Source organism: Girardinichthys multiradiatus, chromosome 22 (genome assembly GCF_021462225.1).
Source record: "Girardinichthys multiradiatus isolate DD_20200921_A chromosome 22, DD_fGirMul_XY1, whole genome shotgun sequence".
NCBI classification, from domain to species: domain Eukaryota; kingdom Metazoa; phylum Chordata; class Actinopteri; order Cyprinodontiformes; family Goodeidae; genus Girardinichthys; species Girardinichthys multiradiatus.
Window position 1 is genome coordinate 28,896,063 of NC_061814.1, and position 27,041 is coordinate 28,923,103.

The window sequence follows — 27,041 nt, forward strand, 5'->3', positions numbered from 1 at the left end:
ATGAGACAAAAAGGGAACTTCTTGAACGGTGTGTGCTTCGTTACATCTGTCGTGCAACTAAGAATTTTAGAAAAAGAATATTATGCCAACAGTAAAATATGGTCATTGTAGTTTGATGGTCTGGGGCTGCTTTACTGTTTCAGGACCTGGACAACTTGCAGGGATTGAACCATAGATTTGGTTCTCCAACAGAAAATCCTGAAGGAGTGGACCTAAATCGAGTTGAGTCGCAATAACATGACTTTTGACAAGCTGTTCATGCTTGAAAACCTTTGATAGTGGCTGAATTAAAAAGTGTCTGCAAAGAAGAATTGGCTAAATTCCTCCACAGAGATGTTAAAGACTGATTGGCACCTCAAACACTAGATGGCAGTTGATGTCACCAAGGGTGGCACAACCAGTTATTCGGTTTGGAGGGAGATTGGTTTTCACATAAGCCCAGGGTTGGTTTGTTAGCTTTTTCTGTTAGTCTATAGAATATTTTCCAAAAATGTCTTGTTGTTATCTTGATATTTGTATTCACTGAGGTTATCTTTGTCTGGTATTAACTTTTGTTTGCTAATCTGAAACGTGTAAGTGTGACATGAAAGCAAAAATGTAAGAACTCTGTAAAGGGGCAAGTTCTTTTTTCAGGAGCTGCTAATATGAACTTATAAAGTAAATGCTGACAATGTTTAAATATTTTTTTTTATGTAGAAAATTTAATAATTTTTTGCTAGCCTCCTGACATAACTCTCACTCACAAGGGTTAATGTTGTGTACGTTTATCCAACAGTTGCAGACTGTATAATTTAACAACCTGTCAAATCTATTTTGATATACATTTTTTTTTACATTTCCCCTGCTACAACAGTGCTTTGGAAAATCGGCAGCAAAGCCTCAAAAGACTGAAGCTGCAGACAGTTTTCTTTGCATCGACTGCGCACAGCATCTGTTGATGGGTTTTCTGCATCTTCAATGATGCTCTTATGTGGTTTGAAGGGTTTGCAGTATTTAAAAACAGGGTACCCCCAGGGTTCTTCAAGTGAAATTTAAGACTTTTTAAGACCTTTTTAAGACCACCTAAATTTAATGCCAATTTCACAGCTATAGCGATAAAATTATGAATTATATAATAAAAAATCTATGGATTTTAAGCCTGAGAAAATAATCGCCAAATACTTGAACTTTTTTATTTAGACTTTCATATATAATAGACATTAACTTTGTGAGCTGTGCAATAACAAAATAAAAAAAATATGCATGTTTCTCACATTAAGAGTCAACACCACTCACTATTGCCTTACAAGCAACCTTTTGGTTATACTAGAGATGAAATGCAGATTAGGTTCAAAAAGTACAGCAATCCACTTTACAGCTAGAGTGTGTGTCCGTGGATGACACAAGAGCCTACAGTCTTCGAAGATCTGCTCCCTTGGCTGCAATCTGTTCATCCAGGTTCTTTATTTCAGCCAACTTCTCCTTGTGGTTTCTTCTGAAAGCATTGGACTTACTAATGAGCTCTGTCATCTTGCTGCCAACTTGCTTGCCCTCAGCCTCGTCCGCTAACTTGTCAGCATCTCTGGCCAGACCTTCAGACACTTCCTGGATGGCTCTTCTACTCTTTTTAAGTTGCTCCAGGTGCTCCTCCATGGCCCTTCTTTTCTGTCCCTTTGCCTCGGATTCCTTCTTTCTTCTCTCATTCTCAAGATGGATTCGGGATCTGGTCCTAGCTGCTATAACAGAGGACATGAGCTCCGGTGTGAGAGGGACCTTAATAACCCCCCCATGTAGGGACACATAATCACAGACAATTCTATTTGCAATGACGGTTTCCTCCTGAATATTGCAGATCTCAATTTCTTTATTGATGGAGAACCCCCTCTCCACGGTAGCTTGGCCATGAGAGAGGAGTAAAAGCTTTTGATGGAAAGCCCAGAGCTCCGGGTAGGGCTCGTTGATGAAATGATGAAGGAACATGTCCAGCCTCTTCTCCAAGGGCTTGAAGGACAGGAACTCCTCATTCCTTACCTCCAGGGATAGAAACTGTGAAAACTGCTGGATGATTAGATCACCTGTAGAAAGAGTGAATAAAAAGTATCTAAAAGTTGTAATGTTGATAGATAAATAGACATACATAGATAATGTTAAAAAAATCTAATAATATCCACTTGCATTTTTTGGTGGATTATATGCTCAAGTTAACATGTTCATCAAGATGTGTGAGCGTTAGTGAGTGCGACTGGGTGAATGTGGCTCTAGTGTAAAGCGCTTTGAGGGGTCTGTATGAATGGAAAAGCGCTATATAAGTTCAGTCCATTTACCATTTACCAAAACTAAAGTACCGTATTTTCCGCACTATAAGGCGCACTTAAAAACCTTTAATGTTTTCAAAAAATGACAGTGCGCCTTGTAATCCAGAGCGCCTTATATATGGATCAATTGGTTAATTGGTTGATCCATACTGGTTGTACACGGCGCTCTGTCAAATGTTTCAGTACGACTGGTAAACTACAAAGCCGCACCGCTTGCAGCATTACGGCTACCGTAGTCAGGGGCTTCGCCGAAGTAATAGCGGTAAACACCTGTACTGTGCTTACTCCTAGTCCAACACCACTTGTGTGTGTATAACGTTTGAATGTACTGTTGCAGGAATTGCCTGAACTATATGTGATTAGAAGCTCAGTGTGTGGGGTGTATGTTTCGTGTGTGTGTATGGAAGATGTTGACATTACTCCTCCGGACAGAGGTGGCGCTGTGTGCTGCCGTAGCTGAGAATCAAGAGTGAAGGAGTGACGTCGATATTATTGTGTGTGGGGTGGGTAGAGACGGCGACCGGAGCAGCGGTGTATGAGTCTGTAAGCCCTGTGTTTTTACGTGCTGCAAAGTCATTAAAAAGAACCCCGAATCTCGTCAACAACTCAGTGTTTTGATGCTGTTTCTTCATGCTCAACTCAGCAACGTATGAGTGAGGGAGTTAACCCCGAGGAAACTAGTAACTTCGGCCCTGGAGAAAGCGTCTCCCCTGTGTCATCAGACTACGGTCAGGGGACAGAAACAGGAAAGGTTAACAGTACTAACGTTTGATTTAGTGCATCAAACAGTTTCTTTTACGTGTTTACTGAATCAGGGAAAAATTCCCTATCACGTTTTAACTAACGTTTGATTTCAACTTCAACTTCATAGACTCCAATGCATTCCTAATGTGCGGTTGGCTCTATTCAATAGAATTCTATGTAGAGGAGACCTTACCATGAGAGTGAATGGAGTTATCAGAACGCTGGTTTGTAGTGTATTAATAAAGTTTGACTGACTGACTTGTCTGTTGACATTCTCTTTAGCACAGCTCCATCTAGTGGATGCATAACGCAACCCCAGTCAAACGTTTGACTGCAGTAGCTTCTATTCTATGCGCCTTATAATCCGGTGTGCCCTATATATGAAAAAAGTTCTAAAATAGGCCATTCATTGAAGGTGCGCCTTATAATCCGGTGCGCCTTATAGTGCGGAAAATACGGTAATAATAATTATGTACCAGCAGCAACACCTCCTGCCAGCTGCTTGTCTTGGAGAAACCTTTTGACTAGACACTTCATCTTGCCCTGGCACAAGTCGGGATCTGAATACATCATGGCTGGGTTAAGACATGTCATCTGTCTCACAGTTGGGTAAGTCAAGGGGCTCTTCTCCTGAATCTTCTTCACCATTCTGGATAGACCCTCCATGCATTCCTTTCAGAACTGGAGGACAGAAAGCTCCCCTACAATGGGTCTACTCTGCTGCTGGAGCTCCTAAAGATGTAAATAAGCACCAACTTAAATAAATGTATTCCTCTCCCTCCTCTATTCTGCCAGCTGACCCAGTGAGTAGATAGGCCACATCATTTCCACAAGCAATCACACACGATTCTTTCCACAATACCTTCAGAACAGACTCTGCTCCAATGCCAATGTCAACAGCTCTTGGATGAACCCTAGACTGCGTGTCAGTAACATCAAGCCGGACCAACTGTAGTGGCGTAACATCATGGAGAAGTTATCTTTTCATAAATCGCCTCAGCAAAGTCTGCAAAGACAAAAAATAAAATAAAACAAAATTCACATTATTAGTTAACATTTTCTTAATGTGAGATATGTAAATAAATAAACACAACTGCGGACATGGTGCTTGTCCGCTGATGTGCACTATTTTACGGAGTGTAATTGTGTTAGTATATATGCCTTCGTGTGTGTGTGCAGGTGTGTATTATATATACAGGGGTTGGACAATGAAACTGAAACACCTGTCATTTTAGTATTTGAGGTTTCATGGCTAAATTGGACCAGCCTAGTAGCCAGTCTTCATTGATTGCACATTGCCCCAGTAAGAGCAGAGTGTGAAGGTTCAATTAGCAGGGTAAGAGCACAGTTTTGCTCAAAATATTGAAATGCACACAACTTTATGGGTGACATACCAGAGTTCAAAAGAGGACAAATTGTTGGTTCACGTCTTGCTGGCGCATCTGTGACCAAGACAGCAAGTCTTTGTGATGTATCAAGAGCCACAGTATCCAGGGTAATGTCAGCATACCACCAAGAAGGACGAACCACATCCAACAGGATTAACTGTGGACGCAAGACGAAGCTGTCTGAAAGAGATGTTTGGGTGCTAACCCGGACTGTATCCAAAAAACATAAAACCACGGCTGCCCAAATCATGGCAGAATTAAATGTGCACCTCAACTCTCCTGTTTCCACCAGAACTGTCCGTCGGGAGCTCCACAGGGTCAATATACATGGCCGGGCTGCTATAGCCAAACCTTTGGTCACTTATGCCAATGCCAAACGTCAGTTTCAATGGTGCAAGGAGCGCAAATCTTGGGCTGTGGACAATGTGAAACATGTATTGTTCTCTGATGAGTCCACCTTTACTGTTTTCCCCACATCCAGGAGAGTTACGGTGTGGAGAAGCCCCAAAGAAGCGTACCACCCAGACTGTTGCATGCCCAGAGTGAAGCATGGGGGTGGATCAGTGATAGTTTGGGCTGCCATATCATGGCATTCCCTTGGCCCAATACTTGTGCTAGATGTCACTGCCAAGGACTACCGAACCATTCTTGAGGACCATGTGCATCCAATGGGTCAAACATTATATCCTGAAGGCGGTGCCGTGTATCAGGATGACAATGCACCAATACACACAGCAAGACTGGTGAAAGATTGATTTGATGAACATGAAAGTGAAGTTGAACATCTCCCATGGCCTTCACAGTCACCAGATCTAAATATTATTGAGCCACTTTGGGGTGTTTTGGAGGAGCGAGTCAGGAAACGTTTTCCTCCACCAGTATCACGTAGTGACCTGGCCACTATCCTCCAAGAAAAATGGCTTAAAATCCCTCTGACCACTGTGCAAGACTTGTATATGTCATTCCCAAGACGAATTGATGCTGTATTGGCTACAAAAGGAGGCCCTACACCATACTAATAAATTATTGTGGTCTAAAACCAGGTGTTTCAGTTTCATTGTCCAACCCCTGTATATATTCATCTTCTATCCGCTCATTCCATAGTGGGTCATGGGGGAGCTGGTGCCTATCTCCGGTGGTCTACTGGCAAGAGCCGGGGTCCACCCTGGACAGGTCTCCAATCCATCACAGAGCCATACAGGACAAACAACCAAGCACACACTCATTCACATCTAAGGGCAATTTAGAGAGATCAATTAACCTAACAGTCATGTTTTGGACTGTGGGAGGAAGCTGGAGTACCCGGTGACAACACACGCATGCATGGGGGAGAACATGCAAACTCCATGCAGAAAGACTCCCAGCCAGGAGTCGAACACAGGACCTTCTTGCTGCAAGGCAACAGTGCTACCAACTGCGCCATCATGTGGTCTCTGCTTCTATTATCGCGTTCTTTCTACTTTTTGGCGTGACAATTGAAATTTCCAACTTCTGGGACAAATTAAGGTTTATCTTATCTAATCTTAAATGTATTCCTGGGCAGCAGCTTTATTATTAATTTTTTATACATCATCAAATGAATCAGTCTCAGCAGCAGTGCTATGTGCTAGTAAACAAAGGATGATTAATTATAATATTCAGAGTGCAATGAAAACATTCACCTTACCTTCAGCAGCTCTGCCATGTCGTTTCCAAAGAAAGGCAGCACAGGCTCAGCAGTCTGGTATTTGGTGAGAAAAGGTGTCATGCTTCGTGAGACCGCCATGAAGAAATGCAACTTGGCCGGGATGAGAGGGTCTTTGGTTGCCGCCACAATGGTGTCGTAGGAGGAAGTCCCAGGGTGAGGGAGCTTTTTGGTTGTGACAGCCTCGACATACTTTATCATGTCTGGCCAGATGTTGAGGGCCCTTTCTACTACTGGGAGGTTCTCGACCCAGCGGTGGCCACAAAAAGGCAGAGCAAAGACTTTGGATTTAGTGAAATTACAAAAATCTTCTCTTCTTGCAGGCACATTGTGGAAAATTGTGTGCAGAGTCTTAAGAAACGTCTCTATGTGCCAATCAGCGAATCCACACTTGAAAGCATTGTGTAGAGTATGGAGGCCGCAACTCCCCACCACTGCCAGCTGAGCCCCCCCCAAACTGTTCTGCATGCTCTTGCTGCAACATCTCAAAAAAACGCCAATTGACGTTGGGTCCATCCATGGACAAAGAGACCATCTTTCTTAAATCAAGGTCACGTAGACATTCCTATAGGAATCAAAAGCTAGTTTTAGCATAACATGTGCACATAGGTATGTTAGTTTTTAATACAAACATATTAGTTAGCAGTGGAAGACAAAGATCCTTTGTTTAGAACAGAATTTATGTGGAAGTACTAATGTAAAAGTAATCAAAAGCAGAATTAAATAAACAAATGATTGAGGTAGAACTATTCTATATCACACTGTAATCAATATCTTCCACAATGCAATAATCTCCCAGTTATTTTCTCCATTAATGGACTGTAAAAATAAATAAATAAATAAAATAGAAATGTCAAATTTGCCTAGAGCCCAAAATTGACATCTTCACAAATTTTGTTTTGTCAGTCCACCTCAAAAACTATTAAAAATACATTCAAATATTCAAAAGTAAAATGTAAAGTTTTTCAAATTTGTGAAACTGGAACCAAAACATTTTTTTGCATCAAACAAATTACTTAAATTATCAATGCTAATTTCATTTCTGCCAATCTACTACCTGTCCACGACTGCTAGCATTACTTGGTAGCTCAACATGCTACATGAATTTTAAGCTTTCATAACACTTTAAACCAAATCCATTTTAGCTTACATTGTGAGGACAGGTTGTGCTAAAGCATAATATAAGCTCTTCTAAATGATACTTACTTTAACATGTTTGAGCAAGTCCACCGCTGTTGCATGACCCATAAACTGGGACCCAAAATATCTTGATCGAACCTGGTCACCAACCCAGTAGGTGAAGGTCTAGCTGTTTAGTCTTTGTTGTTTTGTTGAGGCTTTCGTCAAACATGACAACAAAGCAAGCGGCCACGTTGACTTGGTCAGTCAGCTGTTTAGTGATGAACGGAGCCAGACCAAATTTGGTGATGTATGCAGTCTTGTTGTATCCACAGGTGAATTTAGCCACGATCTCAGAGTCGTGAAACATTGTTTTGAATATTGCGCTAATTTCGTCATTCGAAGTAAATGAGTGGTGGTTCAAAATTGTTTTCAGGATCCAAATCACCTCTGCCCGAAGAGTTGGCGAATGAGCTCGCAGGTTCACCGGCTGTACTACCGATGATGTGGTGGCTTCAGTATTACTTGCAGTACCCACGTTGCTGGTTGTTAAAGTAGAGTCTTGCTTTGAACAGAACTGAGCAATAGGTGCCTGCTGTTGGTGGGCTCTAGCATAAGCGACGTGTTTGGCACTCTTCATATGGGAGTCCAAAGCCATAAGCCCCATCGTCCCCAGCTTAAAAGATTTTCGGCACAAACAGCATTGGGCCTCATGGTCATTGTCCGAATTAGGTTTAACCCACTCGTATTTTGGATTCTGCTGCCACTTCGGGTTAAAACGACACTTGCCCATTTTTAAGCACACTAAGCTAACTTACTAACAAGGTGGTTTTGTTTTCCCACCACTCACTGAGCCCGCGGGAGAAAGTCGGCTGACGTGCCTTTCGTAAAACGGATATTCGTCATTGGGCACGTGAATTCTTACATTGCTCGCACACACCAACAACACATTTTACTTCAGTATTTTGGGACATTTTAGCATTTATTGTCTCATTAAAGGACAAAATAAATTTAGACCTGTAAATGACATTTTATAATTTGTCTTCAAACTTTAATACTTTTAAGGCCTTAATTATTTAGTAAAAAATTCAAGACTTTTTTAATACTTTTAAGACCCCGCGGGTACCTTGTAAAAAGCAAAGAACAAAATATGTATCTCTAGGTGTTATTGTTAAAAAAAAAAAGTATCTTTAGGACGCATCTATAGGACGACATGGAATTCGCAGGTGTAGACTACAGTCTCAATGTCTTTTTGTGCATTTTATATGCAGATAGCCTTGCTTGGTAACAAGAGGCCAAATTGAATAATTGCTATAATAGCTCTACGTATGAAAGTTTGATGTAGAATGTCTTTCAAATTAAAATATTTTCCCTTTTTCCTTTAGTGTTAAATCATAGTTTCCATTTTTACTTGGCTTTGGGTGCTTATTAACTTTAGACAGTGCTTGTGTACAGTTGTGCTAATTATTTAAAGTTGTATTCATTTCTAAATTTTACTTACAGTCAAGGCATGAAAAAATTCACTTATTTCTGAATGCAAGGGTTCATCAGAAAATATATAAAACAAAGTAGATATTAACACTTGCTAGTGTTGTGATTATGAATATATTATTTAATTTTATTATTTAAATATTTTATTAAATAATAATTCAATCTGTCAAAGGTTGTCCTGTGAATACCAGCCCAATAAAGCGGTGGTGATAGTCCAAAACTGAAAGGGATGAGCCAAGCTTCGGCATTATTGAACAGCAAAACTCTGTACACACACAGGATGAATTCACACAATTTCTAAAAAATACAAAAATGTATTAACAAAAATAAGTCAACTTCAAGTCAAACATATTTCAATCAACAAACTCTTTACTATGCTAAAACAATCCAACTAAACTGCCAAGCAGAATGAAAGAGTAAGGAAGACTAATGGGTTATGTACAATATAAACAAGTAAATCAAAGATGGTTGACCATGACCAAAAGAGTGATGCAACATTACCATGCAATGTTATTTATGTTTGAGAAACAAGGATTATTTTAAAGAATCTGGAAATGAAGTTAAGTTAGTCTTGAAACTAACTTAGGCAACAATTGGTATACCTTCAAACAACCATTCACAATGCAAGATCAGATAAAACATTATTTTAATAAAATAATATTTTAAAGAATGATTTGCTGAATAAAACCAACCTTCTTGATTACTAATTCTCAGCAGTGTTTAATTAGCTGCCTTTTATTGGATAATATTATATTTAAAGAAATATTATTTTAAATAAGAACCAAACCTTTTGGATAAATGGGTCTTAATGGTATTTAATTAGTTATCACGTTTAGTGAAATAATATTTAGGGAAATATTATTTCCTAGACTGGAAACTAACAACCTTTCTGGGTAAATGATCTTCAGCTGACTCAAAGTGGGCAGGCACATGTTCTTAGCTGTTAGCAGTTGGAGCTAACAAAAGAAGCATATAGCTTGTCATCAAAATAAAACACATACCTTTAAAGTACCACTAATAAAAGGGTTGAAATGCATAAGCATGGACGACGCATTATGGCCGATCTTCTGTGTTTAAAACCACCCTTTAAATAAAGTTTGTCTTAACTTTAAAAACACAACACAAACAAAAACCAAACGTCATAATACAGACATTGTTTAGATTATTTAACTCTAAACTAATCTTCTCTGCCCAAATACTACATCTTACGAGAACCGTGCTGAGGAGTTGTCAAGGGCATTGAGGAAAACATCCGCATGTGGGTAAACAAAAGGTTAGCTTGCAGCTAAACTCCGTAGCTGTAGGGTGGGGCAACTTTTGGCTGGCCGGGCCAAACTGCACGCGTTGCAACGTGCTGTGTTCCGGTACCTTTGTCTTTCCTTCAGACCAGAAAAACCGTTCCACTCGGCGTTGTAGAGACAAGCTCTCTGCTGGGAACTCTCTGGTACAGTTTGCTTCTGTAGGCCTCAGAAAGAAAAGTCAATCCACGCTTGTATCTTAATTATCCCCGTTCGTGAATGAATATTCTATACACAAACAGCAATTCATTCCTACTTAACTTTGTGAATATGATCGTGTGATCGTATGACACTCTTGGATCCAGTTTGAAGAGTTATGTCTGCTTGCCAGCAAGGAGACATGCACGCATGTGTCTCTACTGCCCGGTTCCCGTGAGGATCCGCATGGAAAGAGTTCTTTTTGTGGGAACGTGGGGTTTTTATTCAAACAGTGACGTCACAGGAAGTCTGCTTTCTCTGTTCCTGGCTGTGTTGAAAATAGGTTACTGTGAATTATTTTCAAAATTCCATAAAAGATCAAACTGGCCTTTAAATGTTGTAATCCATGGCTGGGTTCCAACACTAGTGATCAGTTTAAAATGCGTGTTAAAACCTTTTTTCTTTTTTCTTATATAAACATTAGGAATAGTTCGGTTCTTTTTATATAGCGTTTCTGAATATGGGCTTAGGGTTTGCAAAATGAGCAGCAATGTTGCAAAGGATGTTTGTTGTTAAATCAAGGCTGAAATGATTGTGAAACTGAAAGAGAATCAAATATCTTTTTATTGTGCCCTATAATGTAAAACCTCAAAATTGAAAAATATTTTATCTATAACCATTCATTTTTACTCCTTCAGAAATGAATGGTTATGGATAACCATTCATTTCTACAGGTGATGGTTATCTAGGAGTACATGAGTTATATAGGAGTTTTTTTTAATAATATTAGACTAAATTCACCCAAAATTTAGATTCAGGAAAACTAGACATGATACAAAGGAGATAAGGCTAAGGTATCTCACCTGTGAAAGCAGGGGGACACTTGCAGATGTACTCAGGGGGAGATGATGACTGACTTGTGGAAATGCATGTGGCTCCATTTAAACAGCTGTCTGGTTGAATCAAGCAGGCATCACCTACATGCTGGCAAAACTCTCCAATCCACCCCGGGGTACAAACACACTGCAGGAATACTGTATGTTATCTGTATGCTTAGTGGGATGGTACAGTACACATTAGTCTATAGCAACAGTATACTGAAATGCTTTGCATGTATTACAGCAATATCTTTCTGTATGTCAGCACATTAGATGTAAAATTAATCAAGGATTCTGAGGGTTAAAATGTTGAATCTCATTTTAAATATCTTAGTTTTCTATTACCTCTAGTATAAATGAATAAAAATGTCTCACATATAAAGGCTCAGTTTACTGAAATTAATGAAAGCCTGACATTCTCATATATGTGGATATATGTGGAGCAGTACCTACCCACGCACTTAAATGTATAATCTGCTTGTCTCCTCAAGCTTTCTAGCAGTGCCTTACATTGAAGAACCAGTAATTCATGTTTTTATGACAAGAAAAATTTGATTGCTACATACTTTGATCATCACATTACAAAAATTACAGATTGATAATGACAACCAGGAAGAGATGTTTTCAAACCCTTTTCATCAGCTAAATACCATGTTTACCATTTTTCCTCAAAATTATATGAATTTAACAAGAAGAGCTTCATAATCAAGCCAAACTGCTGCAGTACAAGAAACAAAACGAATGAAGTTTAAATACAGTGCTTTGGAAAGTATTTATAACCCTAGACCTATTTTTATTGTATGCCAGCCGCAAACCCAATTGTATTATTTTTGGATTTTATTTGTGATGCGCCGAGACAAAGTAAAACAAAACTGAGAAGGTAAAGGAAATGATGCAGAGTTTTCCAAAGTTTGACAACAAAAAATCTGAAAACTAAAGGATGTATATGTATATATTTGTTAACTTAAATAAACTTCAGTGCAGCCAATTGCCTTAAGAAGTCACTTGTTTCTTTTATGACATACATTTTGAGTCATTCCTTTATTTTATCTGCAGAAATAATTAAGTAGTATGCACAGAACCCATTAGCTGCAGAGGATGTTGTCTATCTAGGATGATGTTATCTGTTTTTCTAATTCAGAAAACAGTGTTAAACTGAGTGTAATTTATTTTCACTTTAAATACAATTGTTCTGTGAAAGCCCTGCAGGGTTGTTAGACAACACTAATCAAAAAATAGCATCATGAAGACCAAAATGAACACACCAGCCAGGTCAGGGATAAGCATGTGGGGAAGTTTTAAGCAGGGTTAGATTATGAAACAATATCCCAAGATTTGGGCATCTTTCAGAGGACCATTTGTTCTATCATCCAAACATGAAAGAGAGTATAACATAAATGCAAACCTACCAAGACATGATTGCCCACCTGAACTGACAGGCAGCCTATAGATACATTAATTAGAGAAGCCAAGAAGCCCAAGGGAAGCTCTGAAGGAATTGAAGACATATCTATCGCTCAGGTGAGAGAATCTGTCAACAGGACAACTATAAATTGTTTGAAATATGTTATTTCAGTTTTTCTTTCTAAAAGAATGGTAGGAATAAAGCCAATGTTGAGAAAAAAAGCATTTAAAGTTATTTTTGTAGCTTGCCAAAAGGCATGTAGGGGACACAGCAAAAATGAGGGAGAAGAGGATAAGATGAGACCAAAATTAAACGTTTAGGCCTAAATGCATACTTCAAAAGAACAGCAACTTCAGTTGCAGTAAAAAGTGGTTCCACAAATTGTTGGCTCAAATGGGTTTAAAACAAATACAAGTAACACACAAAAAATGAAAAAGTTCAAAAGGTATATTATTTTTTAAGGCATTGTAATAAACTGTGAGATTTTGTTTTACATCAGAACAAACCATTAAACTTAAAAAGATCATGACACCATAGTAACAGTTTGGGAAACTCAAAGTAAAAACTATCTGCAAACACACAAATACAAAGCATCTAAGAGTACACTTTAGAACCAAGGTACCATAGCAGTTTAATAAAAAAAGACTGATGGAGAATAATCAGGAGCTATGGGGCATTAAGGGCTCAGGTCTCATGTGTTGTGGGATAAAAATCCAGAAGAGAAGACAGAGCCATAAAGAGGGAAATTAGATTGGAATCCGACTGTGTGAGGAAAGTTTCCACATACTCAAAGTGATTAATGGGTTGGAATTAGATTACTGCTGTCTGTGGACTTTCTATCAGTGACGCTCTAATAGTCCACTTGCCTCTTTAATTCATAATAAATAGACTTTTCTATGAAAAGCGTATTAGACACAAAAATGGCAAGGCTTCCGAAAATTAAATATACTCTACTGTCCCTGTTAGTTAATTTAAATGTAACTATTTCTGATAAAGTAAAAAACAATTGTGATGAAAATCAGTTTACACTGCATGGACGGCATCTCTCTAATTCTTACACTGAACAAAATAAAACATTAAAATACACCACTTTCTCATGTGTTTTTTTTTTGTTGCTATTTTCTTGTCTCAATATAGAAACAACACCTCTACAGTAAACTTATACCCAAGAAAGACTTGACCCTGTATCCACATCCTTATTAAGAAGAAGTGTGAGTCATATTTTGTGGGCTTTGGAATATTTCAATAGGATGGAGACATTGAATTACCCACCTGATAACCACCAATTACACTCAAACACAATCCTTCATTTAGGCAGTTGATATTGAGCAGTCTGCAGTAGTCAATTATTCCTTCACAATTCTTCCCAGAAAAGCCACTCAGACATCTGTTGAGAGGGGGTCAGTTTAGTCAAAAATCAATTCACCCAGAACCAAAGCACTAACAAGCCACATGTTACTGTTTCTTTTGTGAGACACATGCAGTTATAATTTTGTATTCCTCAGGCATTTATCGTACCTTGGAGCTGATTGAAACTGTGTGTGCTCAATTTTCTTCCAATTTGTTCAACCCGGATTGTCAAATGGGTGGAGTTATTATACAAAAACAAATGAAAGTTCATTATACATAACAGGTTTTAACCCATAGATCTTTTTTTTTACTGACTGTACAGTCCAATGTGACAAATATACCAATATGATGAGCGACCCATAAAGTTTTTATTATGTCTGTTAGGTTCTTGTTAATCTCAAAGATCGTGAGTGATTGCAGCTATAATGAAATACACTGCTCAAAAAAATAAAGGCAACACTCAAATAACACATCCTAGATCTGAATGAATGAAATATTCTCCTTGAATACTTTGTTCTGTACAAAGTTGAATGTGCTGACAACAAAATCAGACAAAAATCATCAATGGAAATCAAATATATTAACCAATGGAGGCCTGGATTTGGAGTCACACACAAAATTAAAGTGGAAAAACACACTACAGACTGATCCAACTTTGATGTAATGTCCTTAAAACAAGTCAAAATGAGGCTCAGTATTGTGTGTGGCCTCCATGTGCCTGTATGACCTCCCTACAACGCCTGGACATGCTCCTGATGAGAGGGTGGATGGTCTCCTGAGGGATCTCCTCCCAGACCTGGACTAAAGCATCCACCAACTCCTGGACAGTCTGTGGTGCAACATGACGTTGGTGGATGGAGTGAGACATGATGTTCCAGATGTGCTCAATCAAATTCAGGTCTGGGGAACGGGCGGGCCAGTCCATAGCTTCAATGTCTTCATCTTGTAGGAACTGCTGACACACTCCAGCCACATGAGGTCTAGCATTGTCCTGCATTAGGAGGAACCCAGGGCCAACAGCACCAGCATATGGTCTCACAAGGGGTCTGAAGATCTCATCTTGGTACCTAATGGCAGTGAGGCTACCTCTGGCTAGCACATGGGGGGCTGTGCGGCCCTCCAAAGATATGTCACCCCACACCATTACTGACCCACTGCCAAACCAGTCATGCTGAAGGATGTTGCAGGCAGCAGATCGCTATACACGGTGTCTCCAGACTCTGTCACGTCTGTCACATGTGCTCAGAGTGAACCTGCTTTCATCTATGAAGAGCACAGGGCACCAGTGGCAAATTTGCAAATCCTGGCGTTCTCTGGCAAATGCAAAGCATCCTGCATGGTGTTGGGCTGTGAGCACAACCCCCATTTGTGGATGTCGGGCCCTCAAACCATCCTGATGGAGTCGTTTCTAACCGTTTGTGCAGACACATGCACATTTGTGGCCTGCTGGAGGTCATTTTGCAGGGCTCTGGCAGTGCTCCTCCTGTTCCTCCTTGCACAAAAGTAGAGGTAGCGGTCCTGCTGCTGCGTTGTTGCCCTCCTACGGCCTCCTCCACATCTCCTGGTGTACTGGCCTGTCTCCTGGTAGTGCCTCCAGGTTCTGGACACTACGCTGACAGACACAGCAAGCCTTCTTGCCACAGCTCACATTGATGTGCCATCCTGGATGAGCTGCACTACCTGAGCCACTTGTGTGGGTTGTAGAGTCCGTCTCATGCTACCACGAGTGTGAAAGCACCACCAACATTCAAAAGTGACCAAAACATCAGCCAGAAACCATAGGTACTGAGAAGTGGTCTGTGGTCCCCACCTGCAGAACCACTCCTTTATTGAGTGTGTCTTGCTAATCTCCAAAGATTTCCCCCTGTTGTCTATTCCATTTGCACAACAACAAGTGAAATTGATTGTCAATCAGTGCTGCTTCCTAAGTGGACAGTTTGATTTCACAGAAGTTTGATTTACTTGGAGTTATATTGTGTTGTTTAAGTGTTCCTTTATTTTTTTGAGCAATGTATGTTATTTCTGAACTGCAGTATAACAACATGCTTTCACAGTCAGCACAAGCAGCACACGTGTAAAGCCTTGAAGTAATTATTGAGAGCAAACATTTTTTATTGTGAATTCCAATAGCTACTTAATTTTGAGCTTTCTGAAGGTGTCTCATTTTGTATATAAAGAGAGGGGGACAAGAAAATTCCAGCATGTGAGCTTTAGTCCGCGATAAAAAAAAAGGTGCAGTTCGATAATAGGCATTTGAAGGGATTTAAAGACAGACAATAATCTAGCAAAAGTTTACAGTCTCTGAAAGCATGAGTGAAAACATTTTTTCAAAATTTTAACATCAACCAATGAAACATAAGAACTATACATCATTGTTGGGCTAAAAGGTTTGACAAGTTTGATGTAAATGAAAAAGTATGCATTGTTGAACTGCAGTTTTTGCGGTAAAAAACTCCATGCCTATATCAAATTTACCATTACACTACAGATTTTAGTTCTCAGTGTACAAACCCTGACTGTAAGTTATTTGTATTTTCTGAATACCTGAATCTTCAAAGGGTCCTCTCATTAAATTTTAAACAGATTTTCAGTGTGATTTTCACCTTAAAATTCTTTACCGTATTTTCCGCACTATAAGGCGCACTTAAAAACCATTAATTTTCTCAAACAATGACAGTGCGCCTTGTAATCCGGAGCGCCTTATATATGGATCAATTGGTTAATTGGTTGATCCATACTGGTTGTACACGGCGCTCTGTCAAAATGTTTCAGTACGACTGGTAGCCGCACCGCTTGCAGCATTACGGCTACCGTAGTCAGGGGCGTCGCCGAAGTAATAGCGGTAAACACCTGTACTGTGCTTACTCCTAGTCCAACACCACTTGTGTGTGTATAACGTTTGAATGTACTGTTGCAGGAATTGCCTGAACTATATGTGATTAGAAGCTCAGTGTGTGGGGTGTATGTTTCGTGTGTGTGTATAGAAGATGTTGACGTTACTCCTCCGGACAGAGGTGGCGCTGTGTGCTGCCGTAGCTGAGAATCAAGAGTGAAGGAGTGACGTCGGTATTATTGTGTGTGTGGGGTGGGTAGAGACGGCGACCGGAGCAGCGGTGTATGAGTCTGTAAGCCCTGTGTTTTTACGTGCTGCAAAGTCATTAAAAAGAACCCCGAATCTCGTCAACAACTCAGTGTTTTGATGCTGTTTCTTCATGTTCAACTCAGCTACGTATGAGTGAGGGAGTTAACCCCGAGGAAACTAGTAACTTCGGCCCTGGAGAAAGCGTCTCCCCTGTGTCATCAGACTACGGTCAGGGGACAGAAACAGGAAAGGTTAACAGTACTAACGTTTGATTTAGTGCATCAAACTGTTTCTTTTACGTGTTTACTGAATCAGGGAAAAGTTCCCTTTCACGTTTTAACTAACGTTTGATTTCAACTTCAACTTCATAGACTCCAATGCATTCCTAACGTGTGGTTGGCTCTATTCAATAGAATTCTATGTAGAGGAGACCTTACCATGAGAGTGAATGGAGTTATCAGAACGCTGGTTTGTAGTGTATTAATAAAGTTTGACTGACTGTTTTGTTGACATTCTCTTTAGCACAGCTCCATCTAGTGGATGCATAACGCAACCCCAGTCAAACGTTTGACTGCAGTAGCTTCTATTCTATGCGCCTTATAATCCGGTGCGCCCTATATATGAAAAAAGTTCTAAAATAGACCATTCATTGAAGGTGCGCCTTATAATCCGGTGCGCCTTATAGTGCGGAAAATACGGTAATTGTGCTAAAACTTGAATCCATTTCAGGTCATTCTCCAGCGTTCTCTTTTTTACAGAAAATAAACAACAATTTTTCAATATATTAATGGACCCAACACAAATAAAAGGTCCGTATCAGGGCAATAGATAAACTGAAATACTTCTAAATGGGTTTGTTTCACTATTTGGATGTGGCATTGGAAGGCATTGTTGTGTATGTAGCAAGGGACAGATTTTAATTAACTATTTGGTTTTAAGGTAGAGAAACTGAAAATTTATGTTTAGACCAATTAAGAAATTAATGAGTAGTTATAGCATTACAGCTTCTACAAGGGATGGTTACTGAGTAAGCTGCACTAGTGCATATTTGCATAAACGTTAAATGCTACAGGGGTTGGACAATGAAACTGAAACACCTGTCCTTTTAGTGTGGGAGGTTTCATGGCTAAATTAGACCAGCCTGGTAGCCAGTCTTCATTGATTGCACATTGCACCAGTAAGAGCAGAGTGTGAAGGTTCAATTAGCAGGGTAAGAGCACAGTTTTGCTCAAAATATTGAAATGCACACAACATCATGGGTGACATACCAGAGTTCAAAAGAGGACAATTTTTTGGTGCACGTCTTGCTGGCGCATCTGTAACCAAGACAGCAAGTCTTTGTGATGTATCAAGAGCCACGGTATCCAGGGTAATGTCAGCATACCACCAAGAAGGACGAACCACATCCAACAGGATTAACTGTGGACGCAAGAGGAAGCTGTCTGAAAGGGATGTTCGGGTGCTAACCCGGATTGTATCCAAAAAACATAAAACCACGGCTGCCCAAATCATGGCAGAATTAAATGTGCACCTCAACTCTCCTGTTTCCACCAGAACTGTCCGTCGGGAGCTCCACAGGGTCAATATACACGGCCGGGCTGCTATAGCCAAACCTTTGGTCACTCATGCCAATGCCAAACGTCGGATTCAATGGTGCAAGGAGCGCAAATCTTGGGCTGTGGACAATATGAAACATGTATTGTTCTCTGATGAGTCCACCTTTACTGTTTTCCCCACATCCGAGAGAGTTACGGTGTGGAGAAGCCCCAAAGAAGCGTACCACCCAGACTGTTGCATGCCCAGAGTGAAGCATGGGGGTGGATCAGTGATGGTTTGGGCTGCCATATCATGGCATTCCCTTGGCCCAATACTTGTGCTAGATGGGCGTGTCACTGCCAAGGACTACCGAACCATTCTTGAGGACCATTTGCATCCAATGGTTCAAACATTGTATCCTGAAGGTGGTGCCGTGCATCAGGATGACAATGCACCAATACACACAGCAAGACTGGTGAAAGATTGGTTTGATGAACATGAAAGGGAAGTTGAACATCTCCCATGGCCTGCACAGTCACCAGATCTAAATATTATTGAGCCACTTTGGGGTGTTTTGGAGGAGCGAGTCAGGAAACGTTTTTCTCCACCAGTATCACGTAGTGATCTGGCCACTATCCTGCAAGAAGAATGGCTTAAAATCCCTCTGACCACTGTGCAGGACTTGTATATGTCATTCCCAAGACGAATTGACGCTGTATTGGCCGCAAAAGGAGGCCCTACACCATACTAATAAATTATTGTGGTCTAAAACCAGGTGTTTCAGTTTCATTGTCCAACCCCTGTACATGAAACCATATACAGTACAGACCAAAAGTTTGGACACACCTTCTCAGTCAAAGAGTTTTCTTTATTTTCATGACTATGAATATTGTAGTTTACACTGAAGGCATCAAAACTATGAATTAACACATGTGGAATTATATACTGAACAAAAAAGTGTGAAACAACTGAAAATATGTCTTATATTCTAGGTTCTTCAAAGTAGCCACCTTTTGCTTTGATTACTGCTCCACACACTCTTGGCATTCTGTTGATGAGCTTCAAGAGGTAGTCACCTGAAATGGTTTCCCAACAGTCTTGAAGGAGTTCCCAGAGATGCTTAGCACTTGTTGGCCCTTTTGCCTTCACTCTGCGGTCCAGCTCACCTCAAACCATCTCGATTGGGTTCAGGTCCGGTGACTGTGGAGGCCAGGTCATCTGGCGCAGCAACCCATCACTCTCCTTCTTGGTCAAATAGCCCTTACACAGTCTGGAGGTGTGTTTGGCGTCATTGTCCTGTTGAAAAATAAATGATGGTCCAACTAAACGCAAACCGGATGGAATAGCATGCCGCTGCAAGATGCTGTGGTAGCCATGCTGGTTCAGTATGCCTTCAATTTTGAATAAATCCCCAACAGTGTCACCAGCAAAGCACCCCCACACCATCACACCTCCTCCATGCTTCACGGTGGGAACCAGGCATGTAGAGTCCATCCGTTCACCTCTTCTGCGCCGCACAAAGACACGGTGGTTGGAACCAAAGATCTCGAACTTGGACTCATCAGACCAAAGCACAGATTTCCACTGGTCTAATGTCCATTCCTTGTGTTCTTTAGCCCAAACAAGTCTCTTCTGCTTGTTGCCTGTCCTAAGCAGTGGTTCCCTAGCAGCTATTTTACCATGAAGGCCTGATTCACACAGTCTCCTCTTAACAGTTGTTCTAGAGATGTGTCTGTTGCTAGAACTCTGTGTGGCATTGACGTGTTCTCTAATCTGAGCTGCTGTTAACCTGCGATTTCTGAGGCTGGTGACTCGGATGAACTTATCGTCCGCAGCAGAGGTGACTCTTGGTCTTCTTTTCCTGGGGCGGTCCTCATGTGAGCCGGTTTCTTTGTAGCACTTAATGGTTGTTGCAACTGCACTTGGGGACACTTTCAAAGTTTTCCCAATTGTTCGGACTGACTGACCTTCATTTCTTAAAGTAAAGATGGCCACTTGTTTTTCTGTACTTAGCTGCTTTTTTCTTGCCATAATACAAATACACACCGTCTAATAATACAGTCTATTCAGTAGGACTATCAGCTGTGTACTGTATCCACCTCCTGCACAACACAACCCAACCCCATTTATAAGGCTTGAAATCCCACTTATTAAACCTGACAGGGCACACCTGTGAAGTGAAAACCATTTCAGGTGACTACCTCTTGAAGCTCATCAACAGAATGCCAAGAGTGTGCGGAGCAGTAATCAAAGCAAAAGGTGGCTACTTTGAAGAACCTAGAATATAAGACATATTTTCAGTTGTTTCACACTTTTTTGTTCAGTATATAATTCCACATGTGTTAATTCATAGTTTTGATGCCTTCAGTGTGAAGCTACAATATTCATAATCATGAAAATAAAGAAAACTCTTTGAACGAGAAGGTGTGTCCAAACCTTTGGTCTGTACTGTATAACACACAACACTCCTGCGGTCTAAGCCATAAGGGCTCTGTGTGCTCATGCTGCATCTTGCGAGTATTCATGCTTGAAGTTAAATATCCAAAGTGTTTCGACCACTCAGAATGCATGTTAATGCCATGTATAAACAGGGCCTCTGAGGGTGACCCTATTAGACACCACTCTGTGTGTTACCTGCAGAAGTAATCCTTTCCCCTAGACACAGAGGTACCATTGTTCAGGCATGGCGATGGGCTGCACATGCTCTGCTGCCTCCTGCATTCTGGGACCAAAGTACCATCTGCACAAACACATCCAAAGCCCTGCATATAGAATAAAACAAAACAAGGTCACCTGCACGCTTGGGAAAAGAGTTGATAGGTTGATTACATTCTAACTGCTAGAGCTTTATTAATAAGAAATGTAGCAATAATTAGTGTCTTAATCAACCTCTAACCTCTTTGCTTACGAAAAATATTTATACAGTTTGTAAAATGAAAATCAAAATGCTGTTGATTAAAAATTTTATACATTTGAATTACCCTATCCGGGCTATATTCTGTAAAATATAATGAGTAATATTTTAAATATATGTTCATTTAGATTTGAATTTTAGAAGCTTGTTTGGCAGAAATAGGTGAATAACTACAAAGCAACTGGTTAAATTTATCATTGTTTACAGATGTAACATGACTGAAGGGGTTCACCACACTGAAAAATTGCATGGTTAAATTGTTCACAGATTTATTCATAAGATCTGCAAAAGTAACATCAGAAGTACTACAGGTTCTTACTTTTCTGAGGTGGATTTCAAAGTTCAGAAAATCCATGGACAATGGGGGAAGGCACAAAAGCTCAGGAAAATTGTCCCGTCTCAATAACAGAGATAAATCTGTTGTGGAAATAAAAGGCTTGGAAATATCTCTAGAAACTACAGTCAGCTTCTTGCCTGATCCAAAAATGTATTTTTAAACTCCACCAAGAATGACAAAGAAAAAGTAATAACTGAACCAGACATTAAGTTACCATCCCTTTTTGAAAAATCAAGTTTTGTACAAATTCACCATGTTGTTGCGAATGCTGCACCCTTGAAATCAAACTAAATAGGGACCATCCAACTGATCCTTAACTAACCTGCAAGATACTTCTCTAAGTACTTTGCTTGCTCAACAGATAGATACATCACCCTGAGGCTAGAAAGCTACCTACGAGCTGAGCTAAATAGCTATAGCTAGCTACACATCTGTCTAGAGCTAGTCTTGACCCAGCATGCTATAGAATAATACATCACATATAAATGTCAGATCTATTCTCGGTTCCAGCAAAATGCCTTCTAAATGTCCCTCAAACTCTAATGGTTTTGCCTAATAATCCTCTAGACACTGCAGCTATCCCTGAAACTTTGGTGGTTTTTAGAATCACACTTTTCCCCTCCACTAAACTTTCAGTTAATATACTAGGATACAACACTCTGTGAAAAGCCAGCCTTCGTTAACAACAGTCTTTTGTGGTCTTTATGCGGCCACCTTGGACAGTTTGTGTTAATGTCTTTTAGCCACTATAAAATATTTTTCATGATTTTGTAGGCCATAAACTTCCATGCCAGTATCAAAATAATATTAATAAAAAAAGGATTATTATAACTTATGTTGTGTTTAATTGTGAAAGATTCTCCATATTTGATGATTTATGTACTTACTTTATTTGCTTTCAAATTTAAATAAGCACAACCTTATCTTGCTAAGTCTTTACACTGTCACAACAGAGCACACAGTCACACAGGCTGACCTACAACCTTTAGTAAAACAAACTGGCATCACAGCTTTTAAAATGGATTTCAACAAAAATGCCCCTTGCAATATGAATAGAAAGATAGACAGTCAGACAGTGCACATGCTACAAGTAAGCTTTAGTTTTTGTGACATTATTCCAGTAGGCATATACAATTTTTGGTAAATTCTTTAGAAGGTAGTGTTTCAAAACACGCAATGCTAGGTTTAAAACAGCATGAGATCCCAGTTAATGATTTGAGTACTTTTTACAACCGAAAAATGTAGAGGTCTAAAACTGCACATCATTTTAACTACCTTAAAAACAAGGTTGCACATATTTTTGTCTGGTGTTGTGTAAATAGGCTAGATTAATAAATTGAAAAGATACTTAATGAAAATTATCTATGTTAAGCACCACATGTAACAGAACAACCATGGTTTTATAAATGTCCTTTATATTCTGCCCTACTCAGTTATTCTAACGAGGGTTGTAAAAGCTAGTAGTGCACTTCACTAAGTGTAATGAAGAAAACAAAGGTTACACACAAAGACAATTAGTGTGACTGTATTTCCCCCAGAGAATCTCCTAGAACATTTGAAACATTACCGCCTTTGCAAAATGCATTGCCATAATAACATTTCCAGTGAAAGGTGAAAATTGCATAAGCCATCCAATTATAAAAAGCTTTTGATGAGAGTCATTTCAAGCTGGCACTAAAATATGTGCAGGGTCATTTAATCAAAATGCAAGAGAAAGCAGACACTCCTACCCTCTGCTCATCTTCTGCTAGAAATATTAATTGCTGTGGGTGACTTCAGAAGGAAGCCATTTGATCTTGTTTTGGGAGACCATTGATTTTCATATGTCATTTTTGTTTATGCCCCGATGAGATAAAGCAAATTGAGGAAATAAAGTCCTCACATGCTCCCCTGCAGTACAGTTTGGTTCCTGCAGACATGAATAGGACGAGCAGTTGAAGCCATCTCCAAAGTCTGGACAGGGACAAACCGGTTCTTTAGGGGTCTCTGCACATGCACTGCCATTTCTGCATGGATTTAGGTCACACATGGCTTTCCTCTTCTCACACGGTGGGCCTGCAAAGTCAACAACAAAAGATTATTTCAAGTTCACTCAGGCTGTGAATGTAAAGAAAATATAAGTTAAAAAGGTTTGGAAAAAGCATACATTTAGTAATAGATCTGAAAGTTTTATCGGGTAAGGCTGACATAACTTCTAAGCGAAAGCAAAAGGGTTAGAAAAGGGTTAAACGGTTAGAGTGATACAGTTTACCAGTTCCATGTAGTGCAGATACTTATGTGAAACACTTTCTTTACACCACATATGCTTAACCAAATGAAAAAGAGGTCTATGAATACCCAATTTTGAAAAAAAGAGCCCATGACCCTAAAAAGAATAATCAGGATGTTTGAAATGTAATCAAAATAAATAATAAATAAATATTGGAAAAAACTAAACAGCACACAGCTTTAAATCATGTCTGGTCATTTGCAAGCATCCCAACTTCTAAATGTGATGAACTCCCAACATGTCATACTAGAGGCAAGATTTTCAAAGATTAAAAATAAAAAGCTTTAAATTGCTTGTGCAGAAAAAAAAATTAAATTGCATGTGCATTAAGTGGGCATGTTGCGGGTGATCTGCAAATATTGCGAAGGTAAAAAATTAGAAAATTGTATGTGCTACTAGCTGTCACCATGGAGTGAGCAGAGCACCCTCAGAAGAAAGATAAAATTCGAAGCCATGGAGCTGGAGCTAATGATAATAACAGTAGTAGTAAATTGCATTTATTTAAGTATGTACATTTACGTAAGAGCTACAAAACAACAGTAAAAACATTTAAAAACATAAAAATACTAAAAGCTACAGTTTAACCATAATATCAATTATAAAACCTAGAAAAGCTGACAGCCACTGTCAGACTCACATCAAAATACAGCTCTAAACAGCTGCATTTACATCCGCCAACTCATTCGCAAGGCCTCCCCACTCACTCAGTGTGGACTCTGACAACTCTGTGAGAGCTTGCAGCTTTTTTTCTATGATCAGTGATTTAAATTTAATATAACATGAATGGCTTTTATACAGATCCGTAAAGGAACATTGAGGGAGAAAAACAAATTTAATAATCTGTGTTGCGCACAAGGAGCGCACAGGATATTTTTGTTTTATTGTTTTCCTTCAATATGCCTTTGAATCCGTGATGTTTTTGTGGTCTCTGGTGGTTGTTAATGATCAGTTTTGAACATTAAATAATATAACACAATATTTTTGCTTGCCAGCATGCACCTGCCTTTCAAACGTGCTAAATGTAGATGCAAAAACAGCATCCGCAATCCATTTCAGGTTTGATAAATCACATTACGGGCGTAAGGAATTAAATTGGCATATCCTCCTCACATAAATATGAACATTTGGGTCATTAACATATGTTTTGCATATTCACGAAGGCAAAAACGCTGCAAAGGTTCGCCCGCTGTTCCCCTCATTTTACACAAGCAATTCGATTTGCACCTGGTTTGTAGATCAGCTTTGCGCATGCAATCAAGTTCGCACATGTTTTTATGCAAACAAATCTTTTGGAGATCCGACCCTGTTTGGGATTTAGTAAAGGAACGTGGTTTTGCAGCATAACCTTGGGCGCCTTGCTCTCACTGAGTCAGCCATGAACACATCTGTTCATCAAATCTTCCTAACATTTGAGGATATCTGAAAAGCTAAAGCATAGTCGAACTTCAACAAAAGAACCAGATTTAAGTAATCCTGCTAAGTGCACACCAATGGTTGTCATGGTTGCCCCTTATTTTAAGTAAATAACAGGTAATAATATATGTTTATGGACAATTCAAGTTCATAAATAGTATACTCCATTGTGGTAGCACTGTTGCCTTGCAACAAGAGAGTCCTGGGTTCAACTCCAGGCCAGGGGTCTTTCTGCATGGAGTTTGCATGTTCTCCCCGTGCATGCGTAGGTTCTCACCAGGTACTCTGGCTTCCTCCCACAGTCCAAAGACATGCCTGTTAGGTTAATTGGTTCAGCTTCCTCCCACAGAAATTTGCTTTCTTTCAAATGTCTTCTGTTTTTGATCAATGTTTCTGATCAAATTTTAATTAAAAATTAAACCTGAGTATTATGAGATATTATAGCTTTCAAACTATGAGTTAATTCATTTAGAGGGAAAAAAAACATGATGCAAAGTGAAACTGAAATTGACCCCACAACATAACTTGTTGTGCCACCCTTGGCAGCAAGAATTGCCATCTAGCATTTACAATCACTGGTCTTTAACATGGCTGCTGAGGTCAAGTTGGCCCACTCTTTGCAGAATTGTTTTATTTGAGCCACACCGAAGGGCTGATCACAGGAGTGAATTGTTTAAGGTCATGCCACAGCACTGAAATCAGACTTAAATCTGGAATTGTCTAGACCCCTCAAGCAAACCCAAGTTCTCTTGAGGCTTCATAACCTCATGGCCAAACACACCCTTTAAGATTTTCTGGTAGTGAGCAGAATTCGTTGATCCACTGAGGTGTTGTTTAGGTCTTGAAGCAGCAAAGCAGCCCCAGACCATTAGACAATCACCATCATGTTTGGGATTATTATGCCAGATGTTACGGGTCATACACCTTCCAAAAGGTTTCACTTCTGTCATATCAGCCAGCAGAACATTTTCTAAAAAATCTTGGTTGTCATTAAGATATTTTTGATGAAATGTGAGACGAGCCTTTGTGTTCTTCTAGGGCACCATTGGTTTTCACCTTAGAACTCTTCTGTGCCATTTTGCCCTGTCTCTTTGTCACTGTTGAATCATAAAAAGTGACCAGAAGTGAGCAAGTGAGACCTGCAGTGCCTTTTTTGTTCTGGGTTATTTTGTGACTTCCTGGATGAGTCACTATTGGGAAGGTACACCAGTTTCCTCCATTAATGGATAATGGCTCTCCCTGTAGTTTGCTTGACTCCCAAAGCTTTAGAAATGGCTTTGTAACACTTTCAGACTAATAGATGTCAGTATCTTCATTTCTTATTGTATCTGTTCTTTAAATTCTTCAGATTGGGCTATGAGGTGTTGCTTTTTGAGTTCTTTTAGCCTATGTTGACAGGTTTTATGTAAGGGAATTCTTGATTATACAGGTCAAGCAGTAACCAGGAGGTGTGGCTAGTGAAATTTAACACAGTAGTAAAAGAAAATGTGGTCAATCACAGTTTCTAATTTGTCAAAGAAGGGCAGTTACTTTTTCTCATAGGGTCAGGTTCTTTAGTTTATTTTCACTTATTAAATAAAATAACATTTGAAAACTGCTATTCATATTCTCTTGTGTAATTTTTGACATTAAACATTGCTCATGATCTGAAACAGATATGTTTGTCAGAAAAGCAAACAGAAAAAGAAATGTTTCATGGCA

At 39.6% G+C, this 27,041-nt stretch overlaps 1 protein-coding gene and 1 long non-coding RNA gene across 2 annotated transcripts in view; both read right to left on the reverse strand.

Annotated features, from left to right (window-relative positions):
• Positions 1 to 27,041, reverse strand: part of eys (eyes shut homolog) — a 336,214-nt gene that overhangs the window by 277,262 nt on the left and 31,911 nt on the right. The window contains exons 4-7 of the mRNA XM_047352417.1: positions 23,541 to 23,713; positions 21,042 to 21,169; positions 13,712 to 13,826; positions 11,020 to 11,179 (exon numbers count right to left, since the gene is read on the reverse strand). Of these exons, the coding sequence (XP_047208373.1) occupies positions 11,020 to 11,179; positions 13,712 to 13,826; positions 21,042 to 21,169; positions 23,541 to 23,713 (576 nt within the window). The remainder of the gene's footprint in view (positions 1 to 11,019; positions 11,180 to 13,711; positions 13,827 to 21,041; positions 21,170 to 23,540; positions 23,714 to 27,041) is intronic.
• Positions 1,516 to 6,439, reverse strand: LOC124859557. The gene is made up of 3 exons (XR_007036140.1): positions 6,093 to 6,439; positions 3,901 to 4,044; positions 1,516 to 2,054 (listed from the first exon to the last, which is right to left on the reverse strand). It is a non-coding gene; the product is annotated as an uncharacterized LOC124859557 (long non-coding RNA).